Here is a 15,457-nt window from a genome sequence, read left to right on the forward strand (position 1 = left end):
AACCATAGGGAGGCCTTACGAATTTTGAAAACAGATTCACGGCCCCTCTTTGCCTGTGGCATGGCGAAGTTTCTAAGCTGGGCATGGCTGATCAAATCAAATAGGCTTTTGTATCTTGTTTAATTCTGGTTTTAGATTGTTATTCTTTTATGTAATTTATTGGCGCCTTTGTACCATGAACTATATGTACCTTTGCTATGAATTGGCTCCTTTTATCTTTTTAAATTAATGTGTGTATTTGTATTGCTTTTTAAGACATGTATTTTGTCTAAATAAAGCCATTTTGACTGACTGATATAGCATTAAAACAATTTAGAAATCCACTAAGAAAAAGAAAGGTTACATAAACGTTATAGATCGCTTCAGAATTTACACACACACACAAAACCATAGAAATGTGGAAGGTATAGTTACCCAAGTAACAATAACTGGTGCCCTAAGGTAACTATAACTCACACCACCGCCATGCACAGTTCTCTCATCAATAATTTCACTACAAATGTTGCAATGGTATTATCAATGATGTTTTCAAAATATTAGGAGGGCATCCTATCTCCTTGTTCACATTGAACTTTCAAATTCGAATTGCATGTATCTGTAATTGCTCTTTTGTTTTCAATTACGTTCCATATTTCGTTTTTCAATTAATTTCCAGACGTGTTTCATCCCTTATAGGGACTTTATCAGGGCAATTTCCAAATTCTTCTTTACCATTCATTGCACGTTTAAATGTCTGGGCTCCTTCCGAGCAGCCTTTCAACGTGTGCATCCTAGTCCTCGATTGATCACATAGGACTAGGACCCACACGCCAAAGAATTGAATGGAAAAGAAGAATTTTGAGAAGGAGGATAAATCAAATTGCCCTGATGAAGCCACTATAAGGGATGAAATTTGTTAGCTGGGTCTGTGTTTAGTGTGATGATATTAGGTACTTAATAGAAATAACTGTTTGGAAAACTTTACTTCTCCCTCCCCCCACCACCCCAGGGAACTGTGTCCTGATTGACAAAAAGGCGACCACAACTTCTCTCTCAGATTATATTCAGCCACTCACTGCATTGATGTCAGCGCATGGCTCCCCAGTGGATCCGCATCTCTTGATATACATATATAAACCTTTTTTTTCTTTAATAACTCCAAAATTACTGAACAGAATTACAAAAAAGCACTCTTTCTGGACTAAGATCTAGTTTTCTACCAAATCTGGCACAATTCCATTCAGTAGTTCGAGCTGTAGCCATGTCTAAAATCCCTATGGGAAATTGCATGGGGAAAATATGTTTCGGGACACCCCCACCCCTCTTTTTCTCTGCCCTAGCTTGATGGATCACCCAAAAACTTTCCGGACAGCAGTTAAATTGAGTGGCAAACTAGTTTTGAAAATTTGGTAGATATTCATCAAATGGTGCCAAAGTTATTAGCAAAACAGAAACCACTTTTCCTATGGAAACTAGGTCCTAACTATAACTACCTACTGGCAACCGCCAGTAATATATATTCACTGTCTTCTCTGCCAGGTCTGTCTCCTCTTGAAACCAAGCTGCATTATTATCATTTACAAGGCCATCAGAAAGGACACCGTGACTTACCTGGCCGAACACAAACCACATTAGGTGGACAATGCCACACCGCTAGCCAGAAAGCTGGTCTTCTTCAACAATGATCCCAGGATCATAAATAAGGGTGGGCGAAGTAGCGCTACGTGAAGTGCACTTCACACTACGCGAACTGCGTAGTAGTGCACTGTGTAAAATGCTGTTCGCACTGTTTGCACAGTGCAGGATGCTTGTCCACACTGTGCAATCAGTGCAAACTGCATCTTGCACAGTGCAAGCAGTAGTTTTTTGCCACTCAAGTAGATTTCTACTTGAGCGGCAGCTTCCTCAACATGGACTGGAAGTTTTTCATCGCGAGCAGTCGCAAGCATACCCGACCACTCGCAATGAGAAACCTGACCTCCCCGCGTTGAGAATCTCGCCGGGAGGTTTATTTTCCATGCTCACGATCGGCAACTTGATGTTGCTGATCGCGAACGAGGAAAAAGTCTCGCCGGGATGTCATTTTGCTTGCGGTCGCCAACTTGACGTTGAGGACCGCGAGCAAGCAAAAAATGACCGCTGCACTACGCTACGCGTGTTTGCATTGTGCTACGTGCAATTCGCGTAGTGCAAAGCAGCGCAAACTTCGCAAACTACGCGAGCGTAGCATAGTGCTTTGCCCAGGGTTAATCGTAAACAACATCCCCACTAGCACCAGAAATGCTGAGACCCACCTACAATCCTGAAAAAAGCTGGAGAAATCATCTCTTAAAGGAGCACTTTCCTTGTAAACAGCCTGCTTGTTAACTGCTTCTTGTAAGCAGCTATTATTCAATGTGCCATTGTGCATCATATACGAACTGTTGGAAACACACATACTTAAAGCGACATCAAACGCCATAAATGTATTGCCTTCCTGATACACTGCATATACAGCCACAGGACATCAGACTCCATGCTCTCTATGTGCCTTATTTCATAATCCTCTGTGATAGCATCTATTTCTATTGTCAGTAAAAGTCCCATCTCATGACGTTCTGAAGGTGCATAAAGGGAGTTTACTCAACCCTCCAATGGTGCATTTAAATTCTTGAGTCTCTAAAAAACAAACAATAAATTATATATTCCATCAATGTATTTGATTTTGTGACCCTCTTTGTATACACCTTTGTTGACAGACTTGGTGCTTTGCCAACATGTTTTGTTTCATGACAATGAGGAGCTGCCTACACTTCAGATCCTAATCAATACATCTAAGAGTAGCTACTCATACATAAAGGAATTTAATATGCTTCATTTCATGACTCTCCGAAGATTCCTATCTAAGGTGATACTCCAAGTTCAATTAAAGCAACTAATTTCATGAGCTTTTGTGAACAAACAGACAACTCCCTTATCCATCAATAATCTCATTTCATCATCCTCTGTAGATATGTAGATAAATACACGCTGTTTTATTAAACAGTATGTCTCCTTTCACAGCCATTTCTGAGCATAAAGAGGATATTGGACTCCATAATTTAACTGTAAGTGCCATTGAAAGACACTGTGCAGACCAATAGATGACGTCAGACTCAATGTTTTAAAAATACCTCAGATTTATGAACCTACAACAAGAGAAGCAGAGAAAAGGCGTATGTAACATTGGTTGCTGTGTCAACCTCCCTCAACATGTAATAGTGATCAGATACAAGATCCCTAAAATCCAGCACAAGGAGATGGACTGCACTCCCTGAGGGGCTGCAGAAGGAGAGGTTGTGTTGGGATCTGCATTCACTAGATTCCTACTATAGTTCTTTTCAGCTGTTGTTCTGCTCGTTATGTCACTTCCCAATGTTACAGTTATAGTTCTAGTGCTGTATTCCTGGACAGTTGTGCTGGGAGCTAGCGTTCCCCCAGTCGTGCTCACATTTATAAAACCATCTGTGATGTTAACAAACTGGGCTTCTGGAGCCACCGTTTCTCGGATCCAGGATTCAAAAGTTGCCACTCCAGTGAAAATTCCGGGACAGGGTGGTTCTGTGCAGCGTGCATCAGAGCTGGCAAATCCAGCAAGGAGCCAGGACCCAGATTTTTCCTGGCAAACCAACGGCATACTTGGATCCTCCTAAGGGCAGGAGACAGTGGAAGTTACATTCAGTATCACATGGAGACAATAGGGAAACAACAAAAAACTGTAAACATAAATGTTGTGCAAATAATGTTGAACAGACATGTCTGCCATTTCATGGGAGGAATGGGGAATTTGGGAACAAGGCACTGAATTAAAGAAATGGAGAAGATTGGTAGGTCTTAAGGCTGGGCAACTAGGAGGCCACCTCTCCCGACACAAACATGGTCTACCTGCCACATCAGCAGTCATCCACCCTTTGTGATGATATTAAAGCTATGGGGAACTCGGGTTTTTTAGAAGTTCAGGGAAATACTGGGCGCACAGCTTACGTAAGTGTAGAGAATGGTTAGGTCTGGGTGCAAGAAGGTGAGGGGAAAAAAGGCCCTAAACCCCTCTAAAGAGTGTGCAGGGCACACGCTCAACAAATACAGAACAATTACCAAATGCACACCAATATACAGTACAGAAAGAGATGTCTCAATGGGCATAATATAGTACAAATGACCAAGTTCAGAACAGAAAGAGGGAAGCGAAGTTGTGCGGTTCCTCTTTAATTGTATGGATGGCCAGCCGACACGTGTTTCGTCGTCAAGCGGTAACAATGCTTGTACGACTCATCAGGGCTGTAACGCGATGAAATAGGACCATAGGTCGCTAAGCCGGTGATACTTCCGACCCGGCCTCTGCTCGAGACCAGGTTAATGCTTGTCGGTGATTGATGCTCCAAATTTCGAGAGTTATGCAGTTAGGGCACGCTTTGTGTTTCAGAAACAGTGCTCCAGGCGATTATGGTGGATACGAAGCCACAAATGAAATACAGCAAAGCCTCTGTTTTCGTGGTGCTTGAATGTCTGGGTTGGACGATCCGTAGTGATGGTCCAAGGTTCTAGTACTCGCACAAGTGTGTGCGTTCAGAGATTAGAGCGAGCTGCTGATGGCACGGTCTGCGGGATGTGTAACTCCTCACAGCGGTTCCGGGTACGTACTACGGATACTAGATATGTACAACGAATGAATGGTACTGGAAATAGACTTGAAGGGAAAAATGAAATATAAAATGGTATAGGAAGCGTGAGGAATGAAATGGCATGAATGGCAGGATTATGAAATAGGCATGGAAGTGAATAATGGGAAAATAAACACAAAATGGTAATAAATGATAAATAGGAAAATGAGGACGACATAATTTCAATAAAAAGGATTACACATCAAATGGGGAACAGTGTCTAATCGAATGCAGAGAAATGGCAAATGACAAGGAATGAGAAGAAAATGATACATAGAAAAATGCAAACAGTATAGAATAGGAATGAAAAGGAGGAAAATTAAATATACAAAGAATGAGGAATGCATAGTGAACAGAACAAGGAGTATCTAAAGATTAATGGAAATCAGGAAAGATTTGCAACAGGAGAATGTGTAAAAGGTACAGAATAAGAAAATAGGGAATAGACAAAGAATGATGGGAACTGGGGAAGAATCGGAATGAGAAGAATCTGTAAAAGATACTGAGGTAGAAGAATAGACAGTTGGCATGAACAGGAAGAGTTGGGAAAATGTATATGGAAGAGGTAGGAAAAAACCTAAGACTAGGAAATTCATCCTAAATTGCAGCTTCCTTCTTTAATGCTTTCTTTACCTGGTCTTCTTGGCTCCCTCTGTCTGCCTTATTGTTCGCTGCTCTTTTTCTATACATGTCTTCTTCCCAATCATCCCTTCTCACTGCGGTCTGAGTCTTACCCAACGTGTGGTTGTCAATGTCAATGTTAAAGGTTCTTATAGAGCGCACTTATCACCGCAAGGTCTCAAGGCGTTGTTTTGTCTTGCAGTCTGTACCACGCTCTAGCCATCGGCTATTTCCACCTCTGCCACCTTATGGCACTCTATTACCTGCTATCTGTCTCTTTCACTAGCCTCCCTCGTTGATAGCCCTTCATCTTTCAAAAATACTTACAAGACAAGTAGAGTCCCCTCCTGGGTGGTTGCCGGCGCAAATCATTCTCTTTGCCGTCTCATTGTTTGGTCTATCACCCTCCTCAAATTGGCAGCTGCATTGATTGGCATCAAGGACTGTCACTTCCAGCTCCTTCAGGGAACTCGAGGCCGGGAAAAGTCCTGAAACAAAGAAAGTAGATCCCCAAGTGAGCCAAGGTCAACAGAGTTGATTTATAGACATGACAAATAGGGAAATTGGCTATTAGAACATCTAGACATCAGCCAGCTTCTGAAAGACTGCTGGAGCGAGTGGTAGGCTGGTTTGTAACTTGGAGGTTTATTTACAAGAAAATGCCAAAGAGCGGTGTTAGGCCGAATTTGGCAATCCCATGTGCCTATATTTTCAAAACTCAGGGATGCGCCGTATTTACACAAAAATGGTGCACCCCTGCGTTTCCCCTAGCGCTGGTGCTAAAAAAAGCTGCTTAGCACAGGTACCCTGCCGCCATGTTGCAAGGGTGCCTGCGCTGCAGGGATTATTGTTAAGAAAGGACACCTTCCCGTGCATAATCAATATTTCATGGTGATTTTACTATTTCTATGTGTGCTGCAGAATGCAGTACACATAGAAAGAGCAAAAAATGTGGAGAAATTAATAATTTTGCCTCGTATTGCCATCCTAAGATCAGGTATTACATAGCCTTAGTTTTTAGCGCTCCCCAGCCTTGCAAATCTGGGGCCGCGTCAAAAAGCAATGGGTGTTTTGGTAGAACACCCACAGCAACACCCATTGTCTGCCCTTTGCCACAGCAGACTGCGGCGGAAAGGGGCATATTTACAAGGTGGCATTTAGCCACATTAAGTGGCTTACTGCCACCTTGTAAATATGGGAAATTATGTAACGTCACCAGAGCATCAGAAAAAGTGACACTCCAGTGGCGTTAGGGCCTGGGTCTCTGACTCAGGCACACCAGCCTTTCACAAGCACCCTATCAGCAGATTTCCAATTTTTTCAAAATAGGTGCTTTTTGTGAAAAATCGCTGTACATCCACTAGAATCAGGTTTTCATGTTTTTGATTAACATTCACTCACAGACCTGGTTTCTTGGTAAATACTGCTAAAGGAAATGTCACACCAACAGTAAGAACAAAAAATGAAACTGATCAATGAGGGCAGTGCATCATGTTGGATGGAAACATTGGAATATTCCCAACTGCATTCAGTTTCAATATCCAATGGGAATCAGGAGTGAGGAATCAATAGAACCACTGCAGAAACGTTTTCCAAAGTCCCACAGTATTCACCAGTTTCCCAAGAAGTCTCTGTTGTGGTAAGTCATGGACACAAGGGCAGGGAGAAACATGGACAGCCCTGGAGGCTGTCTAAACCTGATGCAAAGACAATAAGGAAATCAAACTGTTAACCCCTTCGACGCTCATGACGAGCTGGGCTCGTCATGGCGTAGCCTCCTCGCACGCTCATGACGAGCCCAGCTCGTCACGTAAAGTGCGATTTTTAAAAACCCAGCGTACGGGCGGAATTCCGCCCGCACGCATGCGGTTAAAGAAGTGCTGCAGGGGCTGGCAATCTGGGTTATTCAAGAAAAGTAGTAGTAGTAGTCCCAGTTGGGATGCATTTAAATGCAAGTGGGTAATTCCGGACTGTGAGGAAACAGGCCATTCGTTGTGTGGCCACATTTATTCTCCACTGGGAATCAAACACCCCATCTCAGCACTTGACTCTCCCAGGGTAGCGAAGCAGAGCAGGCCAATGCCTACTTAAGGGCGGTCATGTGGGCTAGTAATAGGCAGTACGTAATAATAACTCTCAATAAATAATTGTCCAGTCTTTGTTTTCCTTTAGGTAAGTAAAAGCACATTTATTACTCACACATACTTAATACTACGCATTAATTCACAAATATACATAAGGCAGGTGGAAATATCTTTGGTTACATTACATTTGATCCCTGAAGGGTCATGACCCCAAAATTCACAGTACACCCCCTTGATGTGCAATATGGCACATATCCAAATATGGGGGTGTCAGTTTATATCAGGTCAATGTTGTCTCATTTCAAGATTGGAATCACATGTTGTGGTAATGCTTCATTCCATCACGGAATTCAGTACCAATAATCAATGATCCCTCTAATTATTCTCTCTCTTGTGCAGCTGCGAAATGTCTGCATGCACAGTTTTCTTGGCTGTGAGCACAACTGAGTGATATGATGTGCAATTATGCAGGTGAACCAGGTATTGCTTAAAAGTAAGTCTAGAGGAAGGGAAACCCCCTTTTGGAAACCTCCTTTTCCCACCCACCATAGTTTTCACTTTTCTAAAGTGTGCATTTTATAGCACATTTTCCCAATAATATGGACTTAAAACTTGTTAGATTTAGATACTGTTTAGACTGACAGCTCAGAAAAGTGATGCATACTTCAATCATAGACACTGTACATATCACTCTTCTGGAACATATAACAATCATAGGAAAGTCTGGAGTATTCTTTGTTTTTCATATGTAAAACAACTACACATCACTTCTAGACACAAAAAAATGTGCAACAAGAGGAATTATGCCCATGTGAAATAGTGCCTCAGCAAAAATATCGACCATCCAAATGTATATGCCAGCCAAAAACGTAAGTATCTTGGAACCAGGGACAGGGTCTACACTTATTACCAAAATATGTATCTCAGGTACCTGTGGCACAAAATAAGGCAATCAACTGTACAAGAAAGAACGGTGTAGTCATACCATTTCTTGGTGTTAGGATTATGACAAAATGTATGTGAGAATATGTAAAGATGTTCTGTGGTTGCACTTTACATGGACCGCAAGCACTATAGTGCCTCTGCTTGTCTACTAGTCAACATGTCACAGAACCCCTGACCGTAGATCACTCTGAACATAACACTCTTTTCACCTGTTACTGGGCCACATAAAAAAGTGCCACGAAAGGCCTGCAATTTACTGGGCTGTAGAATCCCTGAATATGAGATACTAGGCCACAGGAACACATCCATGGTCACTCTCTCTAACTGTATTTCTCTTCATTGCTCTCCTTAGTTCTCACTCTTCTCATACACTTTCCCTTGTCTTACATTCATATTTACTTGTTTTCTCATACGTTCACTATCTATTTCTATGTCTATCACACTCCATAGTTTGTTTCTTTAAGTTCCATCATTTCCTCCCATTTGTTGACTGGAACACAGACACAATTCCTGCTTGGGCCTCTTTTTCGTAGCTTTGAACGAGCAATTCAAATCAGAGAAAGAGAAACATGCCCAGGATTGTAGATGAATTATAATTTAACCGCTTAACTGCGGCGGGAATTCCACCGCGGTGCGGCGGTTTAGCGGAGTTAATTTCCTGTCTGTATTTATTTTTAAATGTGGATAAAAACGGAAACTCTGTGCTTTCTGAGTGATTCTAAATACACTTTGCCATGACTGTCAGGCCAATAACTGTGTGGTTTGATAGGTAACAGGGTTAAAAAAGAAAGGAATTGTAGGAAAGAGGCTTAAACAGCAGTAGATATGCACAAGTCGGATAATGAAATATGCATATTTTCATATAAGTGCATTGATTTATCTTCTGTGGGTGTTCATATCACTTAAATCTGGCAGGCATTCAAGCCTGACTGCATATTTATTGGTTAAATAAATGAGGAAATATAACAGTTTAAGCTTTATTTTTTTCTTAAACTCCATAATAAATATGGATAAATACAGACAAAGTTGACAAAAAATAAATATGGATAAATGTAGACGGAAATGTCCCAAAAAATAAATACCATAAAACTGTGAGCCCTAATTATAATTTTCCAGAGGGTATGACAAAATTCAGAGATCCAGGCCGCATCTATATTTCAGAAGTGGGGTAAATCAGGTGTCTGATGTTTCCTCCTTCTCATGTTCAAACAGAGCAAAATAAAATAATCAAGATACAATCTACACAGAAAGACTGACCCAGGCCAGGCACAGCAGTGCCAGCCCTGCACATACAACAGCCTTTAGATGATGAACCATTACAAGTAAGGGAGTAACCCAATACTAGTTTGGGGACCTGGGTGCAGTTCGATATAGACAAAACAATGGTCCTCAAACCAATCCTTGATTAAAGTAAATTAAATTACGTAACTTTCTATTTTAGAGCAAATTATTCATTACGCTCCTTTAGTAGACAACAAATCCTACAGGTAACAATAAGTAAAGAAGATGTGCGACAGTCAAAATATGCATGGAAAATACTTGGTTTATTCCGTTAAATAGCAAAATTATTCATCTTACTTTAAAAAAACACACAATAATAATAAATTTGTAAAAGGTTGCTCCAAGGGGAACGTGCAGAGGAGAGAGTGCTCGAAAGATAGTGGGTGGAAAAAATTCCAAGGTATAGTGAAAAGGAATTAGATGTGTTGAAGGTAGGATTGATTCAGCATATCAATCTTAGTATCCTGGCCCAAAATGTTTTACATGGTCTATTTACATCCTTTTTACAATCACAGATTGTTATCATGTGAAGCATGTCAAGGATAAATGTTGGTAGGGTCCAGGTGAAGGGTATATGTCCGTCGACGTTTCAACTAGACTTGTGGCACGTAGGACAGTTGTACCTTGGCCTGCGAGTCTTCTTCAGGACAGGGATGTGGGGGGGGGGGGGGCAACCAACTCGTGGTGTGCGATTGTTCATCAATGTAGAAAGAAGGGCTGTCAGTGCTGACACATCAACTAAGCTCAAGCACAGTGATTGCAATTAGGGAGCTTACCCGCATTTCATAGTTGCGGGGAGTAAGGGAGTTTCACTGGGGAGGAACATCCGTTTCACTGCTACGGATTCCTGATTCTACGTCTGCCGCTCAAGTGGTCGGTCAGTATTGCATCAATTGCTCGGGGTCTGTAAAATATGGATAGTTACTCATTATCGGCCCCTTTGGTGATTAGCAGAGTTGGGGTGGCGTATATCTAAGTTAACACATCTGCTAGTACTTTCATGGTTCCTGCTGCTAAACAAAGAGTGCTTCCAGTACACTTGGATAATTCCCATTGTGCTCTGTTAAAAGGCAGTCTAGTAGGTTCGAGGCGCGGTAGTGATCTCCATCCGCCTGTGCCAGCTAGGGTGAGCCTCCTCTGGCGTGTGGAAAAAAGGGGGACCGTTTAGCTTTGTGCCCCTGTGTAATTTAATGAACTTGGGTGTACTCTAAAAGGAGGCTCGGTTCTACCGGGTGCTCAAGGGAATTAATTCCAGGGCGAAAAGTGCTAGTGACCCGCCTTCGGGGATCGTTAATGGATGCTGGCAGTGGAATCACTATATTACGCGCCCTCGTGCAACTAAGAGACATCGGTCCCCTCTGTTTTGTGGTAGAGCGCTAACTACAGAGACAGGTGTGCTTGTGACCTGCCTACACGGATTGGTAAGGTGGTGGGCAGAGTAGCATTACCTGTATCCCGCGGGCTTGTCCTCCGAAAAGTGAGACGTGGCTACAGTACACAGGGAGTGTTTTAAGCGTGTCATGCGCGGAAGCGTGAACCTCACGCTGACCGCGTCACCGCGACAAGATGGAAAGTGAAGGGAGACTACCCTCAGTTTCCCGTTGTCGGCCTTACTCGATGATAATTATCAATACAATTGCAACATGTAAACAAATAAATATGTGACATTAATGTACAGTGCATACATGTAAAATACTTATTACAAATCAATTTCCACGTGGCTTATACAATACAACCAAAAACAATGAACATGAGAATGTACAAGACAATTGTGTAATACAATGATTATTTGCCAACGTAATATATATTATGTACAGTGGGGAGATGTGGTATACATTGCGAAACACCTAGCTAGCCAGTCTAGAGTCTTTTATTTACAAGGCCGCGTATGGCATGATGTCGGTATAACATCAGTTAAAATGACCACAGAGGTATAAAGGTGGCAGATCCAACCGCTGTGAGTGTACGAATCAACCGGTTTACTGGAATTCATACTTTACTTGCCCCCTCCCATCACGGCATTGGAGCCACTCCCTTTCCCTGCTGATTAAGGGCAGAGTTCCACTGCAGGTGTTCACATTCCTCTCAATGGTCTCTCAAAATAAAAAAAACTCCCGAAAGCAGGATATAAAAGCACATTATCTGTGCTGCCACATCATCACTGATACCTCCTTACAAACGCATGCTGCTCTGAGACACTTCTTTTAAGCACAATGACTGGGTAGCAGACAGCTCCAGGCCCAGTTTCCATGCATAGAAAAACTGCTGGCCGGTGGGTGGTATAGATAAACATCATCTCAGTCCCCTGGCCCTAAAACCGAGCATATCAGTAGAAAACTTCATATCGAAATTGACTCTACATGCCTTCCTCGATTCTCAGCGGAGAGAAAAGAGGAGTCACTTCAAAGGCTTCACCAAAGCACTTTATTGTAGCCAGTGTTCAAGGAGATGCGCGTTGCATCACACTCAATGCGCGGAGGTGAAACACACAGTGCGCGCCCGCTCGAACGTGCAGTTTAGAGGGAACTCTGCCCGTAATCCCTCTGCACTTATTATAACTAGTCAAGCATTGCAATTGTGTGCCCACTTTATCAATAATAACGCCTAACACTCCTGCATTATCAATAGTAAAGAACATGCCATCCTGTTCTGTGCTTATGAGTAATGAGGCGCTGCAAGAAGGTGCTCACATCTCCTTAATAAAATATTGCAGCCTCTTAGGAATTTGAATTACTGGCAGCATTAACAACCCTTTAAGTAAAGCATTGTTTAAATCTTTGAATTAAGCATTGCTTAGAATTCTGGTGTATGATACTTTGAATGAAAGAAGTGCCAAACTGTCATGAATAACAATTTCAATAAAGCATTTCTAATCATTATGGATTTTTTTTATAATAAACATTTGTCAACATGTGTCAAACAGCCTGATTCATGAAGCTAAATTGCGGGCGCAATAGCAGCGAAAATGCCATTGCGCCCGCAATTTCCCAAATCGGCATTCATGAAGAAAATAACCAAAGCGCTAACCAAAGATTGCGAATTCGCTAATATATTCTCAGAATCCCTGTAGGTTTGCGCCAAAGCACGGAATTAGAGAATAAATTTAGCGAATCCGCAATACAAGTGCAATCGGAATTCATGAAAATTCTCTAATAGCGAAAAACCTCAAAATCTCCATTAGCGCCGCGCAAATTAAGGACAACCCAAAGCAGGTGGTAACCATAAAAGTGATTAGCGAAATTTTTGAAAAACAGTTGGCCAATCAGGAACAGGGAAAGGGCTGACCAAACACACATAAGGAGATGCAGCAGCAGCAGTTGGTGTCTCACAATGCCAGGAATGTACATGGTGGTCAGGCGGCGAAGGCTACAGCGAGCAGCACGGAGGAGACGCAGAATACAGGAGAGGATATTCCGCCAGCGGATCACCCTGCTGGGACAAACCAGGGAGCAGATCTATGCGAAGTACCGGCTAAATGGGGCCATGATAATTCAACTCATACACGACCTTGACCCCCTGATGCAGCACCCAACAAGGCGGACCAATGCTGTGCCTACAGGTATTGTGTAGCCTGCACCTCCTGGCCTCTGGGAGCTTCCAGGGGATAGTAGCGGCTGCAGGGGGGGATATCCCAGCCCACCATGTCACGCTGCCTCCGGAGTTTTGTTGACGCAATGCTCACCCAGCTACACCGACACATCAAATTCCCCACCAGCCAACAGGAACTGGACTTGACAAAGTTAAACTTCTACAATGTGGCCCATTTCCCATCTGTGATAGGATGCATAGACTGCACCCACATTGCCATCTGCCCACCAGCTGCGACGGAGTACATGTACCGGAATCGGAAGTCATACCACTCCCTTAACATACAGATGGTCTGCAATGCCAAGACTATCATTACTGACATCGTGGCCCAGTACCCAGGGAGTACCCATGACTCTTTTATATTCCGGCACAGCGGCCTCCACACACGACTGGCCAGGGGAGAATTTGGAGAAGGACACCTACTTGGTAAGTACACATTGTCAACAATTACACATTGCAATGATGTAGCTGCGCAGCACAGGCACTCACCCTCTGCTCCTCTCATTCAGGTGACAGTGGCTACGCCCTCCGGGAATACCTCCTCACCCCATACCTCAACCCGGCTACACCACAGCAACGGCGGTACAATGTTTCTCACATACGGACAAGGAATTGTATCGAACGGACATTCGGCCTACTCAAGAGCCGGTTCCGCATACTGCACAAGACAGGTGGGGCCATGTACTACAGTCCTGATGTGTGCTGCCGCATTGTGGCTGTCTGCGCAATGTTACACAACATTGCAACCAAGCGCCGGATACCAGTAGAGATCTCTGGCAGTGAGTCTGAAGGGGACGACTGTCCACCAGCACATGTGCGTCATGCACGCGGGGAGAACCCTGCTGAAGGACACAGACGGCGCAACCACATCACTATGAACAGTTTCTGAAGCCCACAATCCACTCACCCAACAATCACTCCTGCATGGCAATGTAAATAATGACAGGAGGCCCATGTATGTTGCATGAATAAATATTATTGTTAAATCCACAATAATAACGTAATGTCTACATTCATAATATTGCAGCAGTATTGCGCCATACTGCTCCTAACTAGCCACTGGACATGCTTGTATCATCAGCATTATCTAGGAAATGTTCTAGTAACTCAATTGCGCCTCCGGCGCGCAGCCCCCAAACGACGCTCTGGCTCTTCCTCTGGGACGGCACGTGTCCCTGCAGTGGGCCTGGTGCTGCGGCGTAACACGCCAACCATTGAGGCAGACAGGCTGCTGACACTGGAGGCGCACTCACTGGTGTCGTCCCTCCCCACATTGCCTTCACCAGTAGGATGGAGTGCCAGTACGGCAGTGGTGACCTGCTCCAGCACCCGTCCAACATCCTCAACACATTGTATTAGCTGCTGCTGCTGCGCCAGGCACCGTCGTGAGAGCTGGGAGGTGGCATTCCCCATTATGTAGTTTGAGCGGGTGTAGGCTGTCAGGCGCGTAAGGAGCTGCCGGTGGCGTCGGCGGGCGGAGTTGCGCTGCGATATGAGTGCAGCAGTGTTGGCCTCCATGGCTGCCGTCATGCGCTCAATCCTATCACCCACATTGGCCACATTGCGGCCAATGTTGTGTAGCTGCAGCTGAATGGCCCCTTGCCGTCGTGACTGCTGTTGGTGAATGCGTAGCATCCGGCGCTCAATGCTCATGCCTGGCATGCGCACAGCCATCCCCCTCCTGCCGCTGTGTGATGTGTCATGGTGGCGAGCCCTGACATGCCTGCTCTGCTGGCTGCCCACAGTGGGTGTGTGCACAGTCACCACAGTTGATGCACCAGAAGTAGATGGTGCCGCTGGTGGTGGAGTTGTGGTTGGCAAAGGTGCAGCACCTGATGGTGCTGAAGCTGTTGGTCTTGCCCTGCCTGCAGGGTTAGGTGCCGCCGATGATGGTGCTGGTGCTGTTGGTGTTGCCCTGCCCGCAGGGTTAGGTGCTGCGCCGGATGGTGCTGGCGCTGTTTGTCTTGCCCTGGCTGCAGGGTTAGGTGCTGCGCCGGATGTTGCTGGCGCTGTTTGTCTTGCCCTGGCTGCAGGGTTAGGTGCTGCGCCGGATGGTGCTGGCGCTGTTTGTCTTGCCCTGGCTGCAGGGTTAGGTGCTGCCAATGATGGTGCTGGAGCTGTTGGTGTTGGCCTGGCTGCGGTGTGTGGTGCTACGCCTGATGGTGCAGGAGGTGTTGGTGTTGGCACCTCCTCCGCATCCTCTTCTGACTCATCGATCTGCAGCATGTCGCTGCTGTAGTCGGCGCCACCTGTGAGGGGAATTGGACTTACATTAATAGC

The 15,457-nt window shown here is 44.3% G+C and overlaps 1 protein-coding gene across 1 annotated transcript in view; it reads right to left on the reverse strand.

The window, feature by feature from the left end:
* Positions 1–2,974: 2,974 nt before the first annotated feature.
* Positions 2,975–15,457, reverse strand: part of LOC144768670 (serine protease 53-like) — a 199,703-nt gene continuing 187,220 nt past the window's right edge. Inside the window, exons 13-14 of the mRNA XM_078652491.1 lie at positions 5,607–5,767; positions 2,975–3,646 (exon numbers count right to left, since the gene is read on the reverse strand). Of these exons, the coding sequence (XP_078508617.1) occupies positions 3,206–3,646; positions 5,607–5,767 (602 nt within the window). The 3' untranslated portion in view covers positions 2,975–3,205. The remainder of the gene's footprint in view (positions 3,647–5,606; positions 5,768–15,457) is intronic.

The sequence above is a fragment of the Lissotriton helveticus genome, chromosome 7 (genome assembly GCF_964261635.1).
Source record: "Lissotriton helveticus chromosome 7, aLisHel1.1, whole genome shotgun sequence".
Lineage (NCBI taxonomy): Eukaryota > Metazoa > Chordata > Amphibia > Caudata > Salamandridae > Lissotriton > Lissotriton helveticus.